Source organism: Xyrauchen texanus, chromosome 13 (genome assembly GCF_025860055.1).
Source record: "Xyrauchen texanus isolate HMW12.3.18 chromosome 13, RBS_HiC_50CHRs, whole genome shotgun sequence".
NCBI classification, from domain to species: Eukaryota; Metazoa; Chordata; class Actinopteri; order Cypriniformes; family Catostomidae; genus Xyrauchen; species Xyrauchen texanus.
In genome coordinates this window covers 22004722-22018738 of record NC_068288.1, presented here as the reverse complement: position 1 = coordinate 22018738, position 14017 = coordinate 22004722, and the positions used below count along the sequence as shown (strand labels likewise).

The 14017-nt window shown below is 38.8% G+C and overlaps 1 protein-coding gene across 2 annotated transcripts in view; it reads right to left on the bottom strand.

Annotated features, from left to right (window-relative positions):
• The window catches only part of LOC127653609 (tyrosine-protein kinase RYK-like), a 110918-nt gene that overhangs the window by 43069 nt on the left and 53832 nt on the right, over positions 1-14017 (bottom strand). Inside the window, exons 8-9 of one of the 2 annotated variants that reach the window (XM_052140343.1) lie at positions 9621-9704; positions 6594-6719 (exon numbers count right to left, since the gene is read on the bottom strand). In XM_052140343.1, coding sequence (XP_051996303.1) covers positions 6594-6719; positions 9621-9704 — 210 coding nt within the window. The remainder of the gene's footprint in view (positions 1-6593; positions 6720-9620; positions 9705-14017) is intronic. The other variant, XM_052140344.1, reaches the window with a different exon arrangement.

Sequence of the window (14017 nt, the reverse complement as noted above, 5' to 3'; positions counted from 1 at the left end):
TCTGCACCACCCCAGAGAATTTGGGGGGGGCGGTGCCCGAACTGCAGTTTGTACCCTGATTTTATTATATGCAGGACCCATGCAGATATGTTGGGAAGATTATTCCATGCCTCTACAAAATCTACTACGGGAACCAGCCTCTCGAGGCTGGTCTCGGGTGTTATTCGAGCACTGTTCTCGACTTCCTGAAGCGAGATACCGGCAGGATTTAGTCGATACAGTCCTTGTGACCACAATTGATGTGTGTTTTTTATTTTTTGATGCGAACGGCACGGTGTGCGTTCGCTGGAAATTGATGTGGCCCGAAGCATCAGAGACAGCGGGAACCGACACCGATTTCCTGAGGACTCCGCTGCGAGAGCAACCTCGGTTGCTCTGCAGCGGGGGGACAGCCCTCCGAGGTTCTACCACCTCGGTAGGACCTCTTTCCCGAAGCTTCCACTAAGGGAACCAGCCTGTTTTTCGAGCACTGTTCCCGACTTCCTGAAGCGGGAAACCGGCAGGATTTAGTCGATACGGTTCTTGTGACCACAATTGATGCTTGTTGTTTTTTATTTTTTTTTTTATTTATTTATTTATTTTATATTTTTTTTGACACGAACGTTCAGCTATGCGTTTGCTGGAAATTGATGTGGCCCGAAGCGTCAGAGACGGCGGAAACCAACACCGATTGTGTGCGGCCATGTAAGCCCTACTTATTAAAGCAGATGTATCTCTGCAGGGCTTACTAGGCAGCGCCGGGGTTTTAGCCCATATACCGTGCCCCCAAAACATCATCTGTAATCAAACACTGGGGCTGGAGATACGGGACGAATGCGGTTTACCCCACGATCTCGTTTTAGATATCTTTGTGGAGATCGGGGAAAACGGCAAACCCCGGCGCTGAGTTTGTGATCTGTGCCGCAGGAAACGCACGTCTAATTGCTTTCAACTTGCGTTCCCTGCTCATTTTGTGGCCAGCTGATATTCAGTCTGGCCACGGCACGCGTCACAACCTCAATCAGCTCCTCATAAGCTTGGCCAAAAACTGGCGTGCTTGGCTCACGGTCGTCCGCATCGATGCTGAGCATATCCACTTCCTCGGAAGCAGTGAGCTCAAGCAAGGGGACCTGATCATGGGCAGAAGAAGCCGCGACGCGGGCTTCTGCACCACTCACAGTAGGCTCGGGATCCTCAAACGAAGAATGAGAACGTGCCGCAGCAGTCTCATTCTCATCTGCAAAATCCGCTGCGAACCCCGCGATTTCAATCGCCGCGCTGCCTCAACAGACGCGGGACCAAAACCGTGGGGAACGCGAGCCTGACCGTGCTCATCGAAGCACGCCAACCGGAGCGCAGCACTCTCATGGGTAGTGCTTCACAACTTTCACAGGCAGATCCCTCGAGAGCTGCCTGTGCGTGCTGTGCTCCCAAACAGTTCACACATAAAGCGTGCGTGTCCCTACCCGTAATGAAACGAGGGCAGGAGTGCACGCACTTCTTGAACTGTTCGGTGGCCATAATATTTTTAAATCAGACAAACAACACCAAATAAGACAAACAATTTCAACATAGAGCGCTTGCTGAAGAGCGAAAGCTAATGTGTATGTGTACCGGCGTCACTTTTATGCATCCGGTTATGCCGTCACATGTTACGTCATGACGCAACACCAATCAAGATTGGAATAGTTTCATTCATAATTCAGAGGCGCACGCTAAGGAGCGTTCCCCAAAGAGTCGTTTTCAACGACGCAGTGCGAGTTCCCTCGGAAGGGAACTATTTCTCAAACTAGAGACTCTGATGTACTTAACCTCTTGTTTAGTTGTACATCTGGCCTTCCACATCTCTTTCTGTTCTTGTTAGAGCCAGTTGTCCTTTATCTTTGAAGACTGTAGTGTACACCTTTGTATGAAAATTTATAGCCTTCATTCTTCAAAACAATGATTGACAGACGAGTTTCTAGAGAAAGCAGTTTCTTTTTTTTTGTTGCCATTTTTGACCTAATATTGACCTTAAGACATGCCAGTCTATTGCATACTGTGGCAACTCAAAAACAAACACAAAGACACTGTTAAGCTTAATTTAATGAACTAAATAGCTTTCAACGGTGTTTGATATAATGGCAACTGATTTTCTAGTACCAAATTAGCAATTTAGCATGATTACTCAAGGATAAGGTGTTGGAGTGATGACTGCTGGAAATGGGGCCTGTCTAGATTTGATCAAAAATAACTTTCAAATAGTGATGGTGCTATTTTTTACATCAGTAATGTTATGACTATATTTTGTGATCGGTTGAATGCCACTTTGGTGAATTAAAGTAAAAATATTCATTCCAAAACAGCAAAATCTGCACATTATTCCAAACTTTTGGCCACACACACTCACACACACACTACTGTGCAAAGGTTTTAGGCACTTGTGGAAAATGTTGCATAGTGAGGATATAAATATATATATATATGTATTGTATTGAAATACATCCCGAACATGTTTTTGACTGGTTCAGCCAGTTAGTGCAAGGTTCCAGCTAGTGCACAATGCGTTTCTCTAGCTGTCTGTTGTGTAGACATACAGTATGTAGCCAAATGCATTAGTTGTGCTCTAAATCTTGTTATTGCACAAGTAAAATTTCAGAAAGTGTATTTCTTGGAAGTGTACTGGTGAAAGACAAATGTACTGAACAACAAAACAGAGTCCAGAAAATTATGTTTTTTTTCAGTCACAATCCAGAACTTAAATTACATCTGACTGGGGGAAAAAAAAAGACAGGGTAAACACTGCATTATAGATTGTGCATGCTGATGGGTTTCAGTTGCGTCTTTCAGTCCCTTTAGGTAGTTTATAATAAGTAATGAAGTGGGGGAGAACTGCAGTCACTTCAGATAAACAATGTCCTTTTGAAGGAGTTTAGGGCTTTTCTTGGAATGAAGACATCTTCAAACTGTGTAGAATATCCTAAGATATAAAATGTTAGGGACAAGTTCTGTGCTCTGAATCAACTGATGCATCAAACCATTTTAAAAGGTGGTAATTTAAACTGTATTAACTGTATTAAAAGGTTACAATGAAGTTGTAAAGTGGTCCAGTTTGGTCATGTCATAGACATACGCTGCCATTCAAATGTTTGGGGTCACTTGATTGAAATGTTTTTCATGATCTTAAAAACATTTTGATTTGAAGGCGTATGCTTAAATGTTTGAAATTAGTTTTGTAGACAAAAATATAATTGTGCCAACATATTAATTTATTTCATTACAAAACTAAAAGAATGTTTTTGAAACGGATGACTTGGACCAAATAATATAAAAAAGCAACTAATAAGTGCCCAGTATTGATAGGAACTCCTTCAATACTGTTTCACAAGCATCCCATGGGGATACCTCAAAAGATGGTTGAGAAAATGTCAAGAGTATATTTCTGCAAATTCTATGCAAAGGGTGGCTACTTTGAAGATGCTAAAATATAACTTGGTTTTGATTTATTTTGTCAACACAATTCCTATAGTTCCATTTCTGTTCTTCTATAGTTTTGATGACTTTACTATTATTCTCAAATATATAAAAAAATAAAGAATGAGAAAGTGAACCTAACCTTTTGACTGATAGTGTTAGAGTATTAGGATAACAAAACAAAAAAGCAGTAGTAGCAAATATTTAATTAACTTTTTAAATTGTGCTCAGGCCATTTGAATAAAGATCACTGAGCTGGTCATAAAAAACACACATAGGAAATGTTCCTTCAAAAGGATTTATCTTATAGTCCCCCTAAAAATCGAATAAAAAGTAATTCCGTTCAATTTATTAGATTAGCTCAGTTTTATCAACAAGTCAGCAGTTAAAGCACAACACAATAACTCCCTATAAATAATTAAGCAGCTTCATCAAGCTTGTGAGATGCACATGATTAAAATACCCTCGGTGACATAGGGAAGACATTATAGAGGGGGAAAGATTGATCATAGAGATTTTTAGAGAGTTCTTGATGCAGAGTTCTGTGTTGTTTTATAGCTGAGGTGACCATTGACATTTGTGTAAACATCTTCTGTAAATGCCTGGAGCTGCACTGGCACAAGGCCCAGCAGTTAAGCTTTTCTTTTTGGACTCCACTTTTGTGCTTCAGTGCAGATCTCCCGCTGGAGCACAGCACTTGTGTGAAATTATTTTGTAGAGGGAAGAGTGTTCTAACCTCAGACTGAGCAGCTAAATGAAGTGTTTGTTTGCGATGATGAAATTTCAGCTGAACTAGATGTTTGAAGAACTAACATTACAAAGAAAAAACGTAGTACACTAAGAGAAAGATGTTTTGATAGCACAGAGAATAATAGAGTTCTGAAAAGACTAGGCTTTTAAAAGTATACACTAGGGTCCAAAATCTACTTTTTGACACAACTGCCAATGTTTTGCAGTGAACAGAGAAATTTACCAGCCAAGGTACTGTTTTTGGCTTAAATTTTACAGCAATAATTTACTCCCTATGATAATGATGGGATAATTTAGCAATTTTTTCCTTTCGAATAACACTCACAATGTTACAATCCAGTACTGTTTTGTTTTGCTTACCTTTTCTAATGTGTTATTTTTCTCTTGTGTGTGTGTGCTGTGATTTCCTAGGACCGAATCGTTGATTGATTTGATGATTGAAAGATTTGATAGCTCCACCCCTCAATGATTACGGCTGGCTGACTAATAGCACTTTTTCACTGCACGTTATGGTTCGACTCACCGCAACTCTACTCTCTTTTCTACGTTTCTGAGCTTGCATTTCCACTGCAGTTTAGTGCCATCTCAACATGGGTGGGATTATAGGCAGATCGTCATAGTAGCGCCACCTCTACTGCCATGACATCATCTTAAACACGACACAAACTGACCAAAACAATAACACAACCACTAGCTGTTAGCTACTAGCTCATTGTGCTGCATAAAGCAGTTTTTGCATGGTGATTTTACACAAGTGTAACAGTTAAATTGTCCTGGTTGTTTTAGAAGCAAGCTTCCAGTAGCTGATCAACTTCTCCATCGTGGATCAACGCCAGTTCAGGGTACTCTCCCTCCCATTTCTCGCCGGTTTAGATAGCGTCCATTTGGTCGAACCACTTCCACTTTTCGTTGATGGATCTAGTCACTTTTAAGTTTTGTTTTATTTACTTTTCCCTACACTGTTGGTAGGTCCGGTGGTAGCCGTGTGTGACCAACAGCTGAGACACTTCCTGAGAGACTTTTTCATTTCATCGCTAACGAGTGGACCATCTGCATCTCGTTTATTGAACACTGTGGTTTGTGCACAGCCATTTCTTTTTCCACAATTCGAAAGTAGCGTGAACAAATGATAATGCTATTGCTGTTGCTAACTTTAAAACTAGCGGGTTGATGTCGTGTGTTGGAAATCCAGTGACATTGGTAGTGACGATTCTCCCTGACCAATCAGTGATCTGCAGGATTTTTACATCATATTTAGTATCAGCTTGGCTCGCTTGGAACCTCGACCGAGGTGGTACTAAAAAAAGTATCAGGACCAGGTACTATCCACAGTGGTAAACCCCCAAAAAGTGAGCAAAGTCGAGTTGTACCATGCAGCGGAAGAGCCCCATAATTGGCATGGTCGGCTTATAACCGGGAGGGCTGCTCTCTGGAAAGTCGGGTGCTGTGACTTCGGGCTGGTCACTTATCTCCACGCTCCCAGACCAACCGGCAGATCAACAAGAGCCACAGCGAATTGTGTTATGTTGTTTTCTTGTGTTAATTTGTTTATGTCATAAGTCTAATGAAGCAACCTGTAGGTGTAACCTGTCCTTTTCTTTTGACTTTGTTGTTTGTCAGTGTAGTTAGGTTAACTGGTATGTACTGGTATTTTTCCTTTCATTTATTAGGTAATACATTTATCTGTCTTTCTTTTTAAGTGGTTTTGTTTGTTGTTTTGGACCTTTGGTTACTCTGAAGCCAAAAAAGATCTATTGTTGCTTTAACATTAAATAATTATTTTTGCCATTCGTGTGGTAGCAGAGAAATGCATAAAACCATGCAGATATGGGTCAGGAGCATCAATTAATGTTCACAACAGCCATCAGAATGGGGTAAAATATGTTTTTGGTGCCAGACATGCTGGTTTGAGCATTTCTGTAACTGCTGATCTCCTGGGATTTTCATGGACAGCAGTATTTAGAGTGTAAAGAGAATGGTACAAAAAACATCCAGTGTGCGTCAGTTCTGCAGACAGAAATGCCTTGTTGATAAGGGAGGTCAACGGAGAATGGCCAGACTGATTTGAGCTGACAAAGACTACAGTAACTTAGGTAACACCTCTATACAACTGCAGTGAGCAGAATAGTATATCAGAACGCACAACATGTTAAACCTTGGCGAATGAGCTACAACAGCAGAACACCATGTTGGGAATTTTATATCGGTGAGTGTATTAAACACATTGTTTTACAATTTTTAAAAGTTATTGGCCAGCTGAAGACTTGACTTTTTTCTCTCCAAATCCACTTTTTACTTGCATTCGGCTTTTGCTGAATGCTAAATTCGGACCTTGGCATACACATGTTCTTGCTGTCGTTTTCTATTTATGATTGTGTAAGGGATGGAATGGCTTGTTAAGGAACAGATACCTTCATGAAGGACGTCTCGGAGTGTTACTCTCTCTCTGGAGATGGCGATGTCTTTTACCTTTGCCTTAGCCTCAAGAAAAGTTACACTTCTCAAGTCATTCTTCTCTATCCGCAGTGAGGGATAACCTGAAATCACACATGTATACCACATTAAAGAAAATTTGACAACTCACATTAGAACTAATTAAAAGCCTGTCTAATGACAGGGAAATCAAAACAATGTTCTGTCAGGTAAAGACAGTGGTTTGCAGAGTTATTTAAACAACTGAAAGTATTTTAACACTTAATTAATGGAGTAAAACCACATCTTTGCCTAAGGCAAACACTGCTGTGTCACTCTTGCACAATATGTTTTGGTGTGTAACTGATTTGATCTCACAGTTATACAGTGCCAATTGTATTAATTGTTTACAGTAACGCAGTGCTTATTCCGTCATTTAGCCATAGTGTACATTCAAATAAACAAGCCACTCCAAAAGACAATGTCAAAACATACTATGAGTACATAAATATAAGTACATAAGGCGTGTTTAGTTTGCTTGTTTATCCGAATAAAAACATTCTGTTCCGCTTGTGTCAGTATGAGAGTGCTGAAGGCAGGTGCCAGTCTACCATGTGTTTGGTTTTTATTTTTACGTTTCTCATAGCTCAAAAACAGCTATGTGTCATTGATAAAGATTTTACTTCTAATCAGTGAAGTCAAATATTTCATTTCTCAAAAGCAGTGAATATTTTTTTTATATATTAAATTTCCTCTAATCTGACTGGTCAAGCATAGTTCCAAGAGTCCAGATATTTAGTATAACTGCACTGGGATCCTTTACCGTTTTTTATAATTTCTCTTTTCTGTTCCAGACCATGTCAGCATGACAAGACAATGTCAGTGTGTCCTCCGCCCTTCTTACGCAACATTTGCTGCTGCTTTGGCTTCACTTACAACTACTTTTAATTGTGGAACAAAAACAGTGTATATCTGGCCATAATGCGTCTAAAATATAGGTTACTAAATAATAATTAAAGAGTGATAAAGTTGATATTATATTATTGTTGATAGAACATTGTGTGATATTCCTCAAATATTGAACTTACTTACATTTTATTTGTATGCAAGTATTTCTTACATAGCTGCCCAATGGTAACCGTATATCGGTGGGAAAATAATCAGTGATTATATTAAAATGAATTCATTTTAGAAGGTGAGGTATAAAATGCAATTGTGTATTAACTTTTTACTGACAATTCAAAAAGCCAGTGTTCTATTGTTGGAAGAGGCCGGGAGCCGATTTATTTGGACAACATTTTTCTGTTCACAGTAAATGTGCATGATGCTGCCCCCAAGTGGGTATTTTTTTGTAACTGTCACAAAATAACCAAGATCTGTAATTTATATGTCTCTGACTTTAGAGCTTTGTTTTAAAAGTGAGAGAATTTACATTATATTGAAAATCAACATTAAAAAATACTTTTAATATGTTTGATATGCAAAAAGTAATACTCCTGTGCAGGTTAGGAAGGTATTTATATAACAATTAAAAATAAAATGACTGGCTAATTTTCAACCAACTTGTGTCATCTGAGACGCCAATCCTCTAATCCCATCCAGAAAGGAATGTCTATGATTATTGTATATTATTTGTTTTTACAATGCATCTTCCTTAACACCCACATCCATAAAAAGACATTTCAAGCTAAGCATTAAAAAAATTGTCATAATTGACTCACCCTCGCTTTGTTCCAAACCTGTATGCCTGACTTTCTACCATGGAACACAAAACAAGGCAGAATGTTACGGACGTTCAGTCTCAGGAGAATCTGAGACTGAAGATGCGCTGCGCCTCCCCCCCCCCATAAAATGAAAGTGAATGCTGACTGAGGCCAACAATCTCCTTCTGTGTTCCATAGAAGAAAGTAAGTCATACAATTTTGGATCAGAATGAGGAAAAGTAAATGGTGCCAGAATAATTATTTTTTTTTTTTTCATGAACTATCCCTTTAACTACAGATCTTAATCCTGCAAGAATCAGTACATGAACAGATGTTCTATGTTAAAAGGAATGTTCCAGATTCAGTACAATTAAATTCAATCAACAGCATTTGTGGCATAATATTGATCACCACAAAAATGTATTTTGTCTTGCCTCTCCATATAAAAAGAAAAAGCAAAAACTAGTGAGGCACTTACAATGGAAACGAGTGGGGGCCTATTTCTGAATGTTAAAATACTAACTTTTTCAAAAGTATAGCCACAAAACAAACAATATGTGTGTAAACATGATTTTTAGTGTGATAAAATAACTTACTAACCTTTTTTGTGTAAGTTTATAGCCAATTGTACAATTTTGTTGCCATGACGATGTAGTCAACAAACCCTAAAACGACTGTATAAATGACAATTTTAACAAATGTACAGCTCAAATAATACATGACTTTTAATAGAAGAATTAATTTTTTTTATAAAATTGTCAGCTTCACATTTCTGTTTAAACCCTCCAAAAATTGGCCCAATTCACTGCCTCTCTGTAAACTCAATTTATTTATTTAATGAAAAGGAGGGACGAGGCTAAATACAGTTTGTGTGGTATTCAACACTGTCACAAATGCTGTCGATTGAGCTTAACTTGCATTGAACCTGGAATATTCCATTAATATTTGTTCCTAGTAGTGCTTAATTTGTGAAACCAGCTAAAATTTCAGATAAACAGATTCATACTCAGTTTAATACTTTGCTAACAAGCAATCGCAAAAAACATGATTGTTTAAATAATAATAATACGTGAATTCATCATGGCTCTGTCCAGTACCCCTTGATGTTGAATCAAGTACAGCGCATTTAATAATAGTGTGTCATTTTGCAGTGTACCCCACTCTAATACAGTCTGAACCAATGAACAAGTAGAGTGAAGAGCCATAACAACAAAAAATGATGATGGTGATGAAGAAAACATGATGTTAGTGAAAGAGATTGACATTCATGAAGTCACGATTCCTTATTGCTTTCTCTACCTGCACCACAGCAGAATAACTTACTTTTGGTTTCGTGCGAGGGGGCACCAGGGTGGGGGAAGGAGGTGCCCGCAAGCTGGAGCATGGGTGCAGAGCCAGTTTGAACATCTGAAGGAGGAACAAATGGGTGGAGAGAGGACAAAGTGAGAGAGACAAAGGACGAGGGAGAGAGAGGTATATGAAGGATGGATAATCATGGCAGGCAGGATGGTGCCTGAGCTGTCCCACACAAGAGCAAGAGCGACTCGGAAACAGCTAGCATAGGCATGAAACACGGTGCACCAAGCATGTATGACCACTAGGAGACGATGCACACACAACAGAAGTACCAAGGGGAAAGGGTTGGCATGATAGTTTACCCCTGCTGGTAGATACCATAAATACACCATTCCAAGGGGTAAAGAGCATCTGTGTATTTTTCTTTCTGCAAGCAGTTTCTAAGTTGCGAATCATAATTGTATTTTTGTGGAATTTTTGCCAGTGGCCATTATTGGAGGGCTCTTATAGATGTGAATTGGACTTATTTTTTAGTCAACTATTATAAGGAATTTGTAGGTTAATTTCACCAAAAAGTATATTTATTTGAGTGGCATTTCCAGCCCAACACAGCAACATTGACTTGACTAATGGTGTGAGTTTGATGCTGTTTGTACAATCAATGGTTGGGGATTCTGGAATGTGTTTGACATTTTTTGAAGCTAGTGGTGCAGAAAATACACACTTCAGCTTTAAAAACACAGTCACTAGAGAAGGGCTTGGGAATGTACATGTTTTTGTAATGCCATCAGCCATAAGTGTTATCAGGATGTGATTTGACTTCAGTTTCAGAGTAATTAGATGCATCCCCAAAGCTCAGATGACTGGCTCAAAAAGGTATTCTTCAAGGGAGGCATCCACACATACTTCTGTTTGGCAGAATATTTTGATGTACTAGATGTATGACTCTCATGGGATCATCTGGCAAAATTTCACTAATGGTTTAAACAATGTTATCAAACCCCCTTTCAGCTCTGCCTGAAAGAAATTCATTTAATTCAAATAATTTTATCCCAACCAGGCCAGTTGAGGAAAAGGGCAAATAAACCCATTACAAAAACAGTGAAAATGTTTTAAAAGAGAGGGAACTTCCTGTTGATTCTATCTTATTTAAGAAGGACTGAGTAAATACTGCGAAACTGACATATGACTTTTTTACTTATGTGAGGGATGTGGAGCAGTCAGTATGTTTTGCATAGTCGATCAACAGTCTGTCAGTCCAAGCATACATGACACAAGGCCTAATGGAATATTTGAAGGAAGGATGTCAGCTGAGGAAATGTTAAATACATTTGGCATATCACCTGTGTCTTTCAGAGCACACGCACAATGCCAAGGGCAATTGTGGACCGATTAACATCTATACATACTGTATGAAACTGAGTTGGGTCTGTTAGTCCAGCTTTGCCAAAAAAACTAACAAAAAAAAATATATATATATATATGTTTTTAGTGCTACTAAAGCATTTCAATTATATTATTGAAACACAAATTATTGCTTTAGTCTGACTGAAATCAAATTTTTAAAGTGCATGTAAACGTACTGAGTGTGTTCTAAGGCACACGTAAAAAGCAGACTATCCTCATGTCTACCAGCAACACTCACATCTGCAACAACTGCTTGTACACACTTCTTTGATCACACAAAAACAGAGATATTGCTGTACACATTTAAACAAAAGTGTGGAGGGGGAGATGGAAATGCACACACTTGTTTATTCCGACCTTCTGATTCCAGTTTAGCTAATTTGATCATTCGTTCCCAATTTTCTAATTTAACAAAGGAATGCACATCTGGTGTGAATGGGAGATGACAAGAGGCAGCCAGAGGTGTGACACTTACAACAATTTAAAGTGTTGCTCCTAAAACTAAAGGAAGTAGCCTGGTGCCATTTATCTGCTTTTAGAGCAACTTTTTTTATGCAGGTTGGTGCTCCAAATTAAAGGTTTAGTTCAACCAAAACTCATAATTTACTCACCCTGATGTCATTCCAAACCCAAATGATAGATTTTCTTCCATTAAAACACAAAATGAGAATGTTCACACTGTTCTTTTCATACAATGAAAACACACATTGACCAAGCCTAAAAGCAAAATCCAAAAAGGACAAAGGAGTTGTTTCATATTTTGGTCGTTACACTTTAATAGTGACTTAAATACTAGTCCGTGAAATTCTTCACAAAAAGCTAACATATGGCTTCAGAAAACTATGAATTAGGGCTGCAACGGTGCATACATGTATCCGCGTGAACCGAACGGATGTAGGGCCTTTGGTATGGTACACGCAATCACACAAATGATTAAATATCTTGGCATGTGTGAAATAAATATTAAAACAACATATAACGATCAACACAAACCTCCTAGAACTAAAATGAAAAAAGATTGCGGAAACAACATAAGACTGTGCGGAGTAAAAACTTAACAGGACAGAGCGAATCACGGTACACGAGAAATTGCGGATCAGATAAATGCATGTGAAGTGCAATCTGCGCACTGCCCCGGAAGGTTTCACGTGCTGTCTCAGTGTTTCCGGCTGGACACGCTTGGATGTGATATACAAAATCAAGTCCGGGAATAAAGGTCCAGTTGTCCCCCTTATCCGTGGCCCTGCTCAGGAAGCACATCTAACATGATGACTCATTTGCGGTGACAATATCCGCATGTGTCTCTTGGGCTTACGGGAGCAAAACATAAACAGCCTGTGCAAGTTAGTCTCGCCATGGCATTCAATCAGCCTCTCACTGCAAGCTCAGACAGGGTTAAAGCTATAACAAATGCCATAGGAGTATTTATTGCTGCAGAATTGCAACCATGCTGAGTCGTCGAGATCACACATGATTGAGCCTCATTATAAAGTTCCTACAAGAACACATCTCAGCAATTCTGTAGTGCCCACTCCATATAAACAAGTATGCACTGTAATTGTCCTGCAGGGGACACTGTCAAAGCAAACATTCTCTGATAATGTGGATATTCGATTTTCCCGAGAAATGTTTTTTTGAAAATTGAGTGAGAAGTAAAAGTAGTGAGCTGAAAAGCAGTAGACACAGACATTTGCACTGCTAATGATTTAATATTATTATAATTGCTTTTTTCCTTTAATTATTATTTATGTTTGTAGACAATGTGCATATAAGAGGCTGTTAAAGGTGGAGAAAGCGATTCCTGAGAAAGACATCTGAACTCTAGAGCCAAACAAACACAACCCTCCAGTGCTCCTTCAGAAGCTCCGCCCCCCCAAATTCATGCATGCGCAATAGTGTTGTGTGGATCAGCAGATCCACTTTGTTTATTTTCCCATTTACAGAGCCAGGGCTGGGTACAAACACCGGATTTTTTTTTAGCGCACACATACAGAACAGACAGCTAGTGGACTGTTATGACATAGTCGCAGAATTTGACAAAATGTGTATTGGATTAAAATGACTTAATCCACCTTTAAGTTTTGTATTGTAATTTCATTAAAGAAATAGTGCAGTCATGTATAAATGAGCCTTCACAATAAGAATTGTTGCCCATTAGCCAGTGTTTTCAAAATAAATTATTTAAAGAGAGATTCTTTGTTTTCGCTGCTGTACTGAAACTGTACCAAACAGTGACCCCAAAACCGAGGTACGTACCAAACCGTGAATTTTGTGCAACGTTGCAGCCCTACTTAGAATGTAGCGCATAGACTATTTAATGGTACTTTTTTCATACTTCTTTGTAGGGATGTGTGAGACTAGTCGACTAAACTGTATCAATGCTGCAAGTCGACACTGGAACTACTAGTTGTCTATTCCACTTTAATCTATTTAAATATTTTACGCATTTACGTTTGGCTTTATATGTTTACAAAGGATGTACTTAAATTACTGTAATGTTAATGTTATATTTTAAATGTAATTAGTAATACTATTAATAAAAATAGAGGACATCCGGAGCAGATGTATACAAAGTTTCATTACACCTCAGCCACGCGTGCTTCTTCCCTCTCTCACTCGCGGCATGTGCAGAATAAAATCCTCTCGCAAGACCAGTTATTTGGAAATCACTTCGGTGGTGGTGTGGGAAGCAGATTTCTGAATCGTTGGCTTGCAAGTCACTATGGATGTTTTCACATTTGAATCTTCTAAAAATATATGCGTGCACGTTTTTTTTTCCCACCAAGAAGGATTTTTCTAAGTGGTATAATCATCTCAGGTCAGTCAGTTTTCGTTTCTATCATAGCTTTTTTTTTTTTTTTGGTTAACCTTGTCATATAAGACCATAGGCTAATGCACGTCAAGAAATATGCACAACTTTCTGCAAATTTTTTCTCTTGTAGATTTGGCTTATCTGTTAGTGAAAGGTTACCAAAGCACTTTATACTGTGTCCCAATCACCCATTCACACTCATACA